At 38.4% G+C, this 16,077-nt stretch overlaps 1 protein-coding gene across 1 annotated transcript in view; it reads right to left on the bottom strand.

Annotated features, from left to right (window-relative positions):
* Nup35 (nucleoporin 35) overlaps positions 1-16,077 on the bottom strand; it is a 124,684-nt gene that overhangs the window by 67,031 nt on the left and 41,576 nt on the right. Inside the window, exon 5 of the mRNA XM_090386127.1 lies at positions 6,198-6,327. Within this exon, the coding sequence (XP_090242253.1) occupies positions 6,198-6,327 (130 nt within the window). The remainder of the gene's footprint in view (positions 1-6,197; positions 6,328-16,077) is intronic.

Here is a 16,077-nt window from a genome sequence, read left to right as displayed (position 1 = left end):
TTACCTCACTGTTAGGAAAGTTGGACTGGAGAAAGTCAAGCTGCAAAGAGAGGAAGTCAAAGAGCTCCAAGTGATTAGTGGAGTTGGGAGAACGGTAGAGACAACAGATGAATTTGACACAATGAGGTAGAGAGATTTTAAGCCAGAGAAGATCAAAGAGAGGAGATTCCAAATTGCCAAGTCTCTGACAGGGAATATCAGAACGGACATATGCACAAGTACCACCGTTGAGGCGAAAGGAATCATACAGCAAATAATTTGGACATCTGAGATGAGCAGTAGTTGAATCAACTGATAACTGAGATTCAGTCAGAAAAAGTACATGGGGTTTGGAAGACTGCAAGTGGAAATGGACATCATTGAGATTAGAACTGAGACCACGTATATTTGTGAAATGAATTAGGAAGTCCTTGGGAGGTTTATATCTTTTCGCAGATAAGCTTGCTCTATTATTTTGACAATTCATGGTGTATTCAATAGTAAGAAAAAGTGGGTGGGACATGCTGTATGAAGTAATGAAATTTTTGGATATGGCGTACATGTGGTAAGAATATACCCAGATCCTTGACATAACGTGGCCTCGACAATGCTCCCCGCATACACACTACTCGGACTCCCTCCAGTCACTATCTGGCAGAGTAGTGGTAGCAAGATTATACACTAGCTGATCTGGAAGCTTCCTAGAGAGTTACCAATAGGTTCAGTCCGGTGTACTAACTAGCGGCCGGCCTGCGAACACAGTTTTAGAGCTGTACCCTCGAAATGTAAGGAATATTGGATCTCGCCACGACATTCATCATAACCTCAAAAATCATCAATCATACTGCATGATGGAAGAGATAGGGAAGGGTTGGCCGGAACTTAGCTCTAGAGACTAAACATGGGTTCCACCACTTCAAGCCTCCAATAATCAAAGTGGTGGTATTTCACCGGTTGATGAGAGTCATCTACCACCTAGTACTGCCTGGTAACATAGAGGGGCGGCGTTCCTCCATGTGGTGTGGGCGCCACACCTCGACCCCTGCTTACTTTGGTTCACACCTGGGTGGTTACCCACCATGCACTTGTGCATGAAGGTTATACCCAGGATTACTAACAATCCCACTATTGTGAAGGTGCAAGCAGAGAATTTGGCTGTCATAGACCGTCCGGACTTCGCCGAAATTGGGTCCACTTTGACTTGAGTGTCACCCGAATATCAGTTCCATCAGCGTTTTAGACTCCCAGGTAGCAAGAACAGCTTGTCTGGCATATCTGAGAGAATGTCTATGACAACCTCAAGGACCAAAAAAAAAATCTTCTGCTCATCTTTGATGACACTGAATTCTAGGCAAGATCACATATCTCTATTGGGGATTACCCTGACTTCTAAGCTTTCTCTTGGCTTGAGCACATTACAAATATTGCTTCCTCTGCATCTAAAAAACTGGGTTTTCTCTATTGGTCTCACGTTATTTTTCTTCCAAACAGTTGTTCACTCTATACAAATTGCAAATCTGTCCTACCAGGGAATATTGTTCCAGCTTCTGGGGCAGTGCCCCCAAAATCTCTCTCAGGCATCTAGTTTCCATTCAAAAGAGAGCAGTTAGGTTAACAACTCATCTCTAACAGGCTCTCCACTCTCTGTCTCATAAACGTTCTGTTTCTTCTGCATGACTTTTCTATAGATACTTCTATGGGCACTGTTCTTCTGAACTGGCTCCTATAATTCCCCCTCTCTCTCTTCCAATTCAGTCAGAACATCTGTCGCAACCAGTCAACATCCTTTTACTGTCCAACTTCAAACTCACAGAACCAACTTTTCTTCTTCCTCATTTATTCATTTAACTTTTGTTTTCTGGAACAACAGTCCTTCATATGTATTTCCTGAAAAATACAATCTACAGAAGTGCAAGTCAACAATTATCTTCTTTCATCTTCTCAACCTTCAACCCATGCATGGTACTAAGTACTATAGGTTTTAATATCTCTCATGTTTGGAGTTGTCATAAAAAAAAAAAAAAAAAATTTCAGGACTTCCACATGGGAGTTATACCCAGGGTTACCAACAGTCCCACCATCACGAAGGTGCAAGCAAGGATTTGGTTGTCACAGACTGACCAGACTTTGTCAAAATTAAGTCCACTTGCCTTGAGTGTCACCTGAATATCATTTCCATCAGCGTTTTGACTCCTAGGTAGCAAGCGCAGCTTAGCATGTCTGAGACGTTCCTTCCAATATGCCAAGAATTAGCATCACTTGAGACAGTCTCAAATGATGCTAATCAGGAAGCCCAACAGCATCACTGGCCCTCACCACATACAGGTGCCCATGTCAAGGGGACACTGAAGTATTTAATTAGGAAGAGTATGATATGGCGTGTATCATACCTCTGTATATCTGACTTTGATTAATATATCTCTATATTTATAGAATTAACAGTTAAAGAGACCGTTAATAGAGAAAATAGATGAGGAAGAACTGCATGGGATGAAGATGGGGCACAGGTATTTGGGAAGCATAATAGTGGAAGATGCAAAGAATGGGTTAAAAAAAAAAAAAAAAACTTTTGAGAAACAAAGAAGAATAATATCATATTGGTTATTTTATGTAATTATTCCAAAATGAGGTAGGAATTAGTTTAAGCAAAAGATCAATAAGATGTCCATTATAGAGTGGGTACTTTATGGAGGAGAGATATGGACAATAAGAACGGAAGATATTAAGAGACTGGAAAGTTTTGAGATGTTGGATGGAAAAGATAAGATGGATCAATAAAGTGAGAATTTTGAGAAGGGTGGGTGAGAGGAGATGTTTGACTAAAATAATCAGAAAACAGAAGGGAAATTCTCCTGGATGTGTGTTGTGAGGTGGATTGATAAAGAATGTGATGGAGAGCAAAACTGAGGGAAAGAGGCACAGAGGACTATTGAGGGGAACCTATTACAGATGAATTTGAGGGGTTATGGATTAGTGGTTGTTGAGTGAATGCCCAAACCTGCCCTTGGCTGAGCACTGATAATGAGTGAATGATGATTTAATTTGGTAATAAAACTATTTTTCCAAAGTTGGCTGTATTATATGTCTGCAATATTTGTGATTCAAGTGGATCGCAGAACGTGGAAGCTGATTATAATGATCAAAAATAAATTTGTTTAACCCTCCCTGTGACATGCTTCCGTTTTTTTTTTTTTTTTAATTTATTTTTTCATATTTCATTTATATTACTTCATTCGGTTTTTCTGCCAAAAGAGGGGGGGGGAACCTACATCAGAATTTGATCACATATTTGAAGTAATAAAAACACATTAAAGCCCTTTTATCCATTATACTACAGGTTCAACTGTTATTATTATACATATAATATCCTGATTTACAATATTAGTTAGACAGTTGCTCAAATACATCAAACACTTAATTTCATAATTTGGTATGCATTCTATAGCATTTAGCTTTTCTAACCATATAACATCACCTTAACAGAGCATGAGCTCCTCCTACTCCAATTTTAAAATCTATTTTTACTGCCACCTATTATGACCTGTGTATATAATTACTTAGAAACACAGATAAGAGATGACAGCATGTAGTGGAAGATTTTAAACATACTCTGAAGCATTATTTGAAAACATTCTTGAAGCAACCACAAATAATGTCTATATACTTACATATTCTGGAAAAAGGCCAACTCGAACATATACATTTATACTCTTTTACTAAATTATCTGTGTACCTCAATGTATGTTTGTGTCACACGATTCTAACATACTGCCTGCATACCACTTTACGTGTTTTTTTTTCAATTATCAACAAAATTGAAAATATGAACATTAATATTAAAAAAATGAATATTAAACATTCATAAATACCGCATTTCAAACCACATGCGTAGCTATACAATACAGTGTACCCCGCTATACAATACAGTGTACCCCGCTATACGATACAGTGTACCCCACTATACGATATTAATCCGTTCCAGAGACACCATCGTATCGTAAAAATATCGTAATATGAACCCAATAACACATTGTTTTTTGATAATTGATTCCATGACCTCAGAAGTTTAAATTTTCGCTATACAACCTGTAAGAGGTCATTTTTATAGTGTAAATTGTATGATACCAATTCAAATCATTAAAACGCATTACTGTAATAATCATATGGTTCTGTTATAAGAACCAATTCTGAATGGCTTTGTGATATTTTTTTAAAGCACGTTTCTGGAGGTCACAACCATAAAACAAAAACAATTTGCACTTTCTAGTTTATTGGGCTTTTCTGTTAGTGCATGCAATTAAAAGTGGGTAGTAAACTGGATGTTATTGTGTTTGCAAAAATATCGATAGCTGGAATTGTGTGGTTTTTTAAGTTATTATGGTGAAATGTGTTTTCCTTTTACTGAAATCTTCAATCATATAAAAAACAAAAATAAATTTTCAGAATCTTCTCCATTCCTTTTTTTAAAGTTTCGTAAACTTGTTACTACACGCAAATCGTGTTAGCTGCAATTTGTGCGTTCCATTAAAAAAATCCTTATGCATGCTATTGAAATTTATAAAGAAAAGAGAAGTTTATCTTAGAAACAAACGCCTCTTGAAGCATTTCTGAAGAAGACTCCTTGTGCAACAAACCAATGAGTGTCGAGCCAATACTGTAATGAGTGATCAACAAGTGTGCATTTAGTCGATGATGAAGAATAAACATTCTTTAACATTTGTAAGTCAAAAATAATTTCTTTATTATTATAATTTGTTTGATTTTACAGGCTATGTTTTCATTTCTTTGGATAAGTCAATCATTGTTTAAACAAATTAATTAGCTAACAAATTTCACTGTTGAGAACGTAACCCCTATTTTTAAAATTATATCTATGGGAAATAAATTCCCACTTTACGAGTTTTTGCTTTACGTGCACGCGCTCTAGGAACGAATTAACTCGTAAAATCGAGAACTGGATGGTAAAATATTCTTTGATGATTATGAATGTAAAATTTAGCATATTTTCCTGCAAAAATCTATGAAACTGAACTTAAAGAAATTAAAAACAAGGTATGCAAAACAGACAGAAACAATAAAAATATTCTCACTTTCCTGTCCATACAGATTACCACCCCTAGCCTCAAAGTGATACAGTTCCAAAAATGTGACTTTCAGAAATACAGATAAGTGTCGAACAGTATGCTCAATATAAGAGTCAACTGATGAATGGGTAAAACAGTCACAAATCTTTATTTAAAAACTGAGTGTGATCAAGTGAGTATGTTAAGCACTGAAGCAAATAAGGCTATTAGGAAACAGTATACTTTCTGTATTCTGTGACTGTTTTGCCTGTTTGCTAGAATTAAAAAAAAAAAAAAAAGTTTCTGGGAGAAAAAATCCATGCAACCTTTATCTGAGATAGGCTTAATTAACCTATAAACAGACGGATTAGCTTGAGGTCTGTTGTTGAAAACTTTTTAGGGAACAACAAGGATCCAGACTACAAGAATATAGTTGAAAATATGTTTATAGTTGGCAAACTTCAAGAAAGCTGGGCTGCAACATGAATGTCAAGGTAAATTTTTTTTACACACCCACATTGACTACTTCCTAGAAAATCTAGGAAGTGTAAGTGAAAACAAAGTGAGAGGTTTTGCCAGGACATTAAACACATGGAGATGAGGTAACAAGGGAGGATGGAATGTCAACATGATGGCTGACTATTGCTGGTTGCTGAAGAGGAAATGTAAAGTAGAAGGATCTGCAAAAAAATCAAAGAAACAAAAATTTGACCCATCATATATCAATTTTTAAAATGAGAGGCGAGTGTTTAGTGGACTTTTCACCACACTGCCTTTTTCAGTGCACACTTTAGAAAACACTGCCCTTAGTGTTTTCACCATGTATTTAAATATAAAATTCTGGTAAAAGTAGCACTTTGCTATGATTTCAGTGTACAAATTTTGCAAAAATTAATAAAAATTTGTGAAAAATCAAATTTTCATTTGTCATTTTTAAGAAACCTGACAGGGAAACAAACGGAAGCCATTTTTGAAATCAGCATTAGAAAATGATTCAGAAACACCCTTTTCTGAATCATTTTAGGCCTTAATAAATATTTATGACAAACTGTTTTTACTCATTCATCATATATTATCAATTAAAACATGAAGATTTTCTAAATACATACTTTAAAATCCTATTAAAAAACATTTAAATGTTTCTAATGTTCTTACTGTAGTTCTTCCATCTACACCCCTTTCTCTTAGTGGTGATGGTACAAGGGATGGTGATGTTATCCCATTAAACAATGGCTGCACTGGTGGCCCACCTTGCTTATCCCTGGTCTGATGACCAAGATAGCTTCTGAAAAATACAGGATTAAAATCATGCAGAGAAATCATAATTTGAAGGCATTCTAATGTTTATTTAAGGTATCCTTACTGACTTTAAGGCATAATGTCCTTATGTTTATTATTATAATTTTTTTTTTTTACTAAAACTTTGAGCTCCCAGCAGTAATTCTCCACTAAAGTTTAGCATTGGATTCCTAAATTCAAATATCTCAAGCACAAAAAAAACCTTATAAAAAAATATAAATAAATGAAACAGCATCCTGAAGTTGAAGGGAGGTAACTTTAACAGCTTTATACTAATAACTTAAAAAATGCAATCACAATCAATATCACACTGTGTACATTCTGATATAGTGAAATACAAATTTCCAACATGATACATGGAGCATATATTCTAGCTCAAATTTTGAACACACTGCTGAAGTTTCAGATGTCAGATTCTGTTTCATTTTTTATTATAAAAGATTCATTTTTAGCTTTTTTGCTGAATTGAAAAGCATCAATTATTATTTACATAATTTACCCAACCATTCGCTGTCTGAAGCTTGTGTTGTACGTGATTTTTAAAATTTCTTCTATTATACCCCTTTCCCTCGATAGTTGGACACAGCATTCCACACCTTTCAGTGCAGAGATATATGGAATTTCAATGATATTCCAGTTTTTTCTACAGACAACGAATACAACAGGAGGAAATTTAAAGAAAAAGTCTTAATTAAACTTTTTGGATGCAACTCCATAAACAGAAAACAAGGAATAGTGTTCAACCACTAATAATAATAATATTCCTTCAAGAACTCAGAAAGATGAAGAAATGCACAGCAATGCTGCCAACCTACTTCAGATTCTGGCTAAGTAATTTCCTAATTTTCAGGAAAATTCATATAACTGGTTATTATTATCATTATTATTACAACATGAATACTACCTAGCATCTAAGGCAATATTGCACTGTCTGAACAAGCACATTCAGACAGTGCAATATAGGCCACACAAAAAAAAAAAAAAAAAACTATCATATGGAAGTCTGTCAGGTATCAAATGAACAATTAACATAACACTAACAAATTAAAATGAAGACAGAAAATACTGTGTCATCTGCACAAACACTGTTTGTTAACTAAGATATCCAATTGCAGAAACACTAATGATCTAACACATATTATCAGTGAGAAAACAGCCAAAGAAGCCAAAAAATGTGGAGTCAGGATTTTTCCCTAAGCAAAGAGTTAAACATCCAAGCAGCCACAGTAATAGCCCCAGAGGCCTGATATGCAACACCGAACGTTGTAATAGTAGTAGCATGTGATGCAAGAAAGCAAGTGTATGAGCTTATGCAGCATTAGCCAAAAAAAACAAACAAAAAAAAAAAAACACACACACCATTCCCTCCAAATGCCTGTCCAGTTCTTCCTTAAATTTATTTAACCTATCAACTTCCACAACACCAGATGGAAGTTTGTTCCAGCAATTAACCACCCGCTGGCTAAATTCAAATTTCCGCACATCTATTCTACATGTCTTTTCTTAATTCGAATTTATGCTCCCTTAGGTTCGTAATCTGAACAAGTGGAAGGATCCCATCAGAATTCAGCATGCTCAACCCATTCAAGGTCTTATACACCTCAATCAGATCACTGCACAGGTGCCTAGTCTCCAGCCACTGCAATTTGCAGAACTTAAGTCTCTCTTGGTAAGAGGATCCCTTCATTCCCCTCACCAATCTTGTTGCCCTTCTCTGTACACGCTCAAGCAAATCTACATCTTTCCTAAAACGTGGCCTCCAGACCTGTATGCAGTACTCAAGGCATGGCCTGACCACTGCCTTAGGTCAGATAAGTTAGACACAGCATTCCACACTTTTCAGTGCAGAGATATATGGAATTTCAATGATATTCCAGTTTTTTCTACAGACAACGAATACAACAGGAGGAAATTTAAAGAAAAAGTCTTAATTAAACTTTTTGGATGTAACTCCATAAACAGAAAACAAGGAACAGTGTTCAACCACTGATAATATAATATCTTCAAGAACTCAAAAAGATGAAGAAATACACAGAAATGCTGTCAACCTACTTCAGATTCTGGTTAAGTGCAGTAGCATAATAAGGGTATAGAAGAAGTAGTATCGATCTTTCATTAGCTTTAGATAAAATTAGGTAAAAACTAAAATAGGTTCCATAGCATCTATTAAGGCTTCACAACCTAGTCTTGTTGTACTGGTCAATTAGTGCTATATTTGTCTGTGCAGGGATTTCTGCATGTACTCACTGTGGTGTCACTGAGAACAAACTGTACTTGTCCAAACAAGTCGTGTATTGCACAAAATATTGTTTTAGTGCTGTGCTGTGTTTGTTTGTATTGTATGACTGGCCACTTAGCAACTAGACAATGAATAATCACTTGGAAAGCTGCTCATTTCCATCCATAGCTACATGGAGGTGGGCCAGATCTGCTATCTCTGATGAGGTTACTCATTGTCAGGAAGAGGCCAAATGGTGGGTATGCCCTTGAAAAATATTGTTTAAAGGATTAGGGAAATAACATAAGAATAGGGCAAGTGTAAGGGTGATAGTAGTAGTAGTAGTAGTGGCACATGATGCAAGAAAGCAAGTGTAGGAGCTTATGCAGCATCAGCCAAAAAAAAAAAAAAAAAAAAAAAAAATCATCACGCCATTCCCTCCAAATGCCTGTCCAGTTCCTCCTTAAATTTATTTAACCTATCAACTTCCACAACGACAGATGGAAGTTTGTTCCAGCAATTAACCACCCGCTGGCTAAAGGCAAATTTCCGCACATCTATTCTACATCTGTCCTTTCTTAATTTGAACTTATGTCCCCGTAGGTTCGTAATGTGAACAAGTGGAAGGATCCCATCAGAATTCAGCGTGCTCAACCCATTCAAGGCCTTATAGACCTCAATCAGATCACCGCGCAGGTGCCTAGTCTCCAGCCACTGCAATTTGCAGAACTTAAGCCTCTCTTGGTAAGAGAATCCCTTCATTCCCCTCACCAATCGTGTTGCTCTTCTCTGTACACGCTCAAGCAAATCTACATCCTTCCTAAAATGAGGCCTCCAGACCTGTACGCAGTACTCAAGGCGTGGCCTGACCATTGCCTTATACAGAGGGACAATCACCTCCTTTTCCCTGCTAGCAAAATTCCTATATATCATTGACAAAACCCCATGACCTGCCCTAGCAGCCTGTCTGCATTGCTCAGAAAACTTCATATCTGACTGCACAATTACTCCCAGGTCTTTTTCATTTTCTACCACCTTAAGTGTAGTACCACACAGTTGGTACGTTTCTCTGGGGTTACTTCTACCCATATGCAGTACTTTGCATTTGTCAAGGTTGAACTTCAGTTGCCACTTCTTAGCCCATCTGCCCAAATTATCTAGATCCTGTTGCAGTAGCACACTGCCATTACTGTCATTAACAACCCTGCCAACCTTTGTGTCATCTGCAAACTTCGACATTAAGCCTGATATACCTTCATCAATATCATTGATAAATACACAAAACAACAGTGGACCCAACACCGAACCCTGTGGGACTCCACTAATAACATTAGTCCATGAAGAGCAGCACCCATTGATTACCACCCTCTTGATAGAAAGGAGAAGGTGGAAGAGAAAGATGAAGGCAACCACAGTAGTAGCATCTATGAGAGGAAATAGAAAACAAAGGGCTTGAGGCTGGAAAATCAACTGTCAGTTAGTTCAGTTACCCGAATAATGGGAAGGCAGAGGAAGTTGGAACTCCTTAGAATCCCACTTATGTAGACTGTAGGAGCTAGCATGTGAAATCCCATGATGTGAAAGGATCCAGATACTGTCAACTGAAATGTTCAAACAGCAGCAAAGGGATTACCAGTATCAGCAGTTGAGCAGATCACTAGGTTACAAAAGTGAGGAAGTAAGGAAGGACTACAGACATCAGCAGTGTGAGTTCATTCCTCATAATACTAACCTCTGCATTGCAGGGGGTTAGTATTATCCCATTTTGGTATATGAATACAGCCAAAGTCTGGCTCATTGGTGGCAAATCTTATGTTACAGTAAAGTTGGTTATGGTACCATAGTAGTGTTTTCTAGATGATAGTACAAATGCTAACTGCAATGGTGGAAAACACTTTAAATTTCTTCTGGTCACAAATCATTATAATAAATAAATAAATGTCCATTTATTCTCTAGACAGCCAAGGCCAGCAGAGTTTACAACTTCAACTGCAGTAGCTAACAATGACTGTGTGCACCTTTTGTGGCAGCATACAGGTTCAATTTCATAATGCACAAATTTGTGTCCGTGTGCATTAACCCAGGACCACAACCACCCCATGTGTTTTGTCTTCTGGTGTCATTGTTTATGATAATCGAGCTCTAATCTGGGAATAGTGTAGATGGGACAACATGAAGAACATGTTCTCAATCTTCTTCATATAAGCAAGTGGGTGAGGTAGTTGTTCCAAGTGTAATTAGCTTTTTATTTATGACCAGTAAAAAGCAAAGTCATGTGCAATCTGGTGGAGAACCAAGTTTTTTTTGGTAACATGAATTTACTGGTCTCGAATGAAGCATTTAATGGACATCCCCTTTGGCACAGCTGGTCTACCAGGCTTGACATACTTTTGCAAGTTCATTATAAACTCTCATCTTCTCCTGCCTGAAGTCTGGGTTCAGCTGTGTTTGGATTCCTAGGTGCTTGAGATTTTTATTTTTCCTGAGATGATGAGAATGCTCTATAAATGGCCTCAGGTCCAGAGACAGTTTCTCTGACAGAACCTGCAGGGCACTTGTTGATATCATGTGACGTGCTCTTGTGGTAGTATAAAGGATGTTGCATTGTGTTGCATTGCACTGCATCTAAATAGCACTGGATGATTTTTCTGTCTACATGTTAATACCAGATACTGGCAGCATATGTGGCCACAAGGACAGAGATACCACCGTAAATTAAATTGAGAGCCTTGAATTTAAGTTCCCAATTATGCCTTGTGATATAGGCTGGCAGATGAAATAATTTTTGATCTTGTCCCTTAGGTACTGTACATGCTTGTAAAGAAGAATTGTTCTTCAAGCATAAAGCACAGATAGATATGTGATGGTGTGCTACGATGCTTGATCTCATACCGGAGGTACCAAACGTCAACATCCTTGACAAAAAAATAGTTAAATATGTTACAGCACCAAAATATCTTAATCCTTAACTCTGTGTGGAAGCAGCAGCCTGCATTCTCTGGGACGTCCTCATTGATGCAACCTTGGCCTGGCAGTGACACAAGTCCAACTGGATCAAATCCATCACCCACTATGCTGCCACCAAATAAGTAACAGCAACACCTCGCTCCAGATTGTGGTGGACTACTGACCTCAACAACAGCTTCAAAGAGAAACAATTGCTACATAAGAAATGGAAGCTTTCGAATGACAGTCAAGACAGAATTGCCTTTTCTCGTGCCAGGGCTGACTTTAACCGAAAAAAATCTGCAGCAATTCAAGAAAACTTAGATGACACTCGGAGAAAAGGGAAACCATTCTATGCTGCTCCACATGGCAAAGCCAGTAAAATGCTTGATCTCCAAGAATGGCCCAAACATATCCCCAGGTTCTCAAATACAACACTAGTCCTGTCTACAGCTCTCCAGCATGATTTAAGAACACCTTCAGATGTCCTAGCAACCACCAGATCATGAAATAGCCAGATCACAATCATACTTGCTCATTATCGAATCCCTTCATCAATTTCCTTCCCACAACAGCCACCACCCGGGAGGACAGAATTCCACAATTTATGATCGAATGTTTGAGCACTTTCATCATAAACCTTCTCTCGATCTACAACAGATGCTTCACTGATCATATTTCCCACCCCATTGGAATAAGTACAGAGTGTACCCCATCTGTAAAAACCAAATTTTCCACACACATCAGCCAGTTTAGACTCATCTCAGTTTCCTCCAGTCTGTTAAAAACTCTTGAAAAGGCATTGCTACCCACAATTACTCACCAAATCCCGCAGACAAAACCACCTGAAATCCACTACAACATCCCAGGAAACTCATCATTTGGTAGCTACCACTGAATGCATCATCTCAGCATTCGAACAAAGAGCCGGGCTTGCAACTATATATTCTTGATGTAAGTGCAGCCTTTGATGCTGTGTCAATCTCTGCCTTGCTCCTTCTACTTAAAAGGAAAATTTCACATTTGAGGTGATATGCTATGCTTTCTCGAATCTCTGCTCTGTTCACGGTTATTATCGTGCCCATTATGCCTCCATGAATTGCCTCTTATGCTATACTGATGACCTCAAACTGCTGATGCAAGTTAATCCTGGTGACAACCCTGCTCAGCTCAGCAAAGGATCAGTTTGCAACTTAAGAATCTTGAACTGTATCTGGCAAGCTTCAACCTTCAAATCAACCCATATAAGTCTGCTCAGGTTATATTTTCCCTTAAATCCGAGCCAACACTACTCAACATTTCACTAGAAGGGTTACCAATACCAAACATGTTCTCACACACAGACCTTGGCATTCTATTTGACCAAAACATGTCCTTTGTCAACCAGATCGACAAAATCAATACTAAATTTTCTCGTCTTAGGCGAATAGCAGCTGCCCCCTCAAAGGGGCAGCTGCTATATGTTCGATATCCCCTCATTGTTAAGATTCATCACCTCCATAATCTACCCTGCCATTCTTTATGATGCAGAAATATGGGCCTCAGCCATGCCCACAAACCTTAAGTGAGTGTACACTGCTGAATGCTGGCTACTGAAATGGGCCAATACCAAGCTTCATCTGCCTCCTGCCACCACAACTACCAAGATGGCACAAGCACTCAATATACAGAGGGTGAAATCCCTGATCGTGGAAAATAGGTTAGTCTTCACAGCCAAACTCCTCACTGGCCAGATATCATCTCCTAACATTTGGAACAACTGCTCTTGGAGGATCCCACAGCCAAGCCTATGATCGTTGCCCACACCACAGTAGGCTTGCACTCAATGATACGTTCCTCCCCAAGCAGATGCTCTCTACCCTGAACTGTGTAGATGCTGACTTTGACAGCTTGATAAAGAACAAGAAAGATTGATTCAACTTTATCTAGGCCTTCACCTCCCATGATCTCTGACCTTCTAAAAGAGGACTGTGATGATCCGTGAACATAAATCAAACTAATATTAATCAGTCTTTTGTTATTCTTCCTCCTTAATATGTTTATTGCTAAACTGTATTCTGCTTTTATATTTGTATGCTGTACTTTCTGTTTTCTCAAGCTGCTATATGTGAACCCCTGGCGCTCATCGCCATGATGGGATATTGTGTTGTATGTTTTTCTGTATTTCACAATCAAGATTTTATTATTATTTTTTTTGATCGTCAGTGCCAAGCAGATTTAAATGGTCTTTAAGGAGTATCATGTAGCTCATTTCTTTTTATGTGAGAAGTGTTGGTCTTGCACCATACCGTAAGATCAGCCAGAGCATCTAAGGATTTCCACTCATATATCACTTAAGAAGTGCTAGAGCTATTCATCCAGAATACATAGCCTCTAGAGAGCAAGTCAGACTCAAGATGAATCTTGTGAGCAGCCCACATTGATGTAGTGCATGACTAGTGGATGTGGGTAGAGGAGATGTTCTGGTTAGTGAAGCAATCTTTGATTACTTTATAAATGTTGGTGAACAATTGGCTTCCCTGAAGCATTTGATAGAGGTGGGCCACGGCAATATTAGAGCTTTTTTTTTTTTTTTTTTTTTTGATTTGGTAGTTGTTGGCGCATCGGCTTCTGTGGCCATATTGCACCTCCCAAGGTTTTTGCAGTACTTTGATCCAAGCCCGAGGCGGGAATCGAACCCGCGACCTTTGGGTTGCCGGGCAGGTACTTTACCCACTCGGCTAGCCCGGTCGGCAATATTAGAGCTGTCTTTGAAATCAATGAATATTGCCATAATTTTCCTTTTAGCTTTGAGGAGATTGATATTGCTGTCCAGTCCGTGCATTTGGGCAAATGTCCTGGACTCGATGGCACCGAAGTGGAACTGCTGAACCATGTATGGAAGATGATTCAACTCATCTTAATCAGGGTATTTTCCCTACAATTTGGAAAGTTGCTAACTTTAAAATTCTTAAAAAAAATCCAAAGCCAGAATCTGTCCACTGTCATATAGGCCTATTGCCTTGCTCCCTGTTGTGGGCAAGGCTCTTGAAAAAGTTATTGCAAGTCGTCTTTTGACTACCTTTGTGATGAAAGGACTTTCTTCACCTGTATAGTTCGGTTTTACAAAGAGTAGAGGAACTAAAGATACCACTGCTTCTCTTTTAGAGATACAGCGGGAAACTATGACCAAATATCTGCTCGGTCTCTTCGGTGGCAAAGTGCCCTAGAGAAGTTCAGGGAGGCCAAAGTGTCTACACCCATGTACTGGTTGCCGATGAGCTACTTTTTGCAGTGCTCACTTGTTGTTATGAGTGGGCCTTTGTGCTGGAATTTAGTGTTCGACTTCTGGTTAAATAAACATTTTGATGCAACAGCCATGATCGCATACGCAGATGACCTAACCATCTTGGTCCAAGGAAACTCCAGGAAGTCTCTTGATATTGCCAACCAGGTACTGTAGGAGCTGTCTGTGTTGTCTGACGAGCATAAACCAAGTTTATGCTTGCCAAATGTTGCTTAAAGGCAGGTTACACAGGTACATCCTCCTCAAATAAAATATAAAGGACAAGATTATAAAGGTTGAACTGTATTTAATAGACAGCTATTAAATGCAGTTCAACCACAAAATACTTGGGAATCATTTTGGATGATATGCTGAGCTTTATACCTCATGCAAGATACATTGAAGAAAAATGCAAGTCATTATTATCTAGATTGAGACAAGTAACATGACAAGAGTGGGGCCTTAAAGGTCACTCACTGAGATGGTATTATAACGGCATATTCTTGTCCATTATCATATATGGTGCTGGCACCTGGGGGATATAAGGCAACCAAGTGTGCCATTATTAAACAGCTATTGCAAGCACAGCATGCTGCCCTTCTTATGTTATCGAGAGTTTGTAGGACAATTTCTACTGCAGCATTGCAGGTCTTGATAAGAAGGATGCCAATACAATGAGGTCGAGTATAGGTATTTGAGATGCCACATGAAAAAGGCACACCCTACTTCTCTTGATAATGTGGAACTTGACCTGAGTGTTCCAATTACAACTGAAAAGAAAAGATTGTACACTATTTATGTTAAGTGCCAGGCCGACTGGTCTGTATCAGAGTCAGGAAAGGTGATGAGAGTATTTGCCCAATGTAAGGGAATTCAGGAAAAGGGAACTATTATGGTTTGCTCCTGGACTATATGGAATATACTTTTTGTCTGGTCATGGCAGTCTCAATAGCAAGCTATATAAACTTGGACTGTCTCCTTCCCCTCTTTGTCTCTGTGGAGGTGAAAAGGATGCAGATTATATTCTTATATTCTCATTACCGGTTCCTATGACAGGGAAAATAAACCTTTGCTGATCCAATCACAAGATGCATTTAAAACTTTTAACCTATTTAACCTATTTAAACGATGAGAGGAATTGAGAGCTACTGCCCTGAGATAGCCTGAATCTGGATCAAGAGAAAGACTTGAACAAGGACTGAAATTCTGTTTGCTCCAAGAGAATTTTCCTATCAAATTGATGGGAGTACTGAAGAAATCTTCAACGGTGAAGATTCAAGCTGAAGGATCTGTTGAGGAAGTGCCTC

Source organism: Mastigoproctus giganteus, chromosome 12 (assembly GCF_048544385.1).
Source record: "Mastigoproctus giganteus isolate SK-2022 chromosome 12, ASM4854438v1, whole genome shotgun sequence".
In the NCBI taxonomy this organism is placed as follows: Eukaryota; Metazoa; Arthropoda; class Arachnida; order Uropygi; family Thelyphonidae; genus Mastigoproctus; species Mastigoproctus giganteus.
This window is presented reverse-complemented; position numbering and strand designations above follow the sequence as displayed.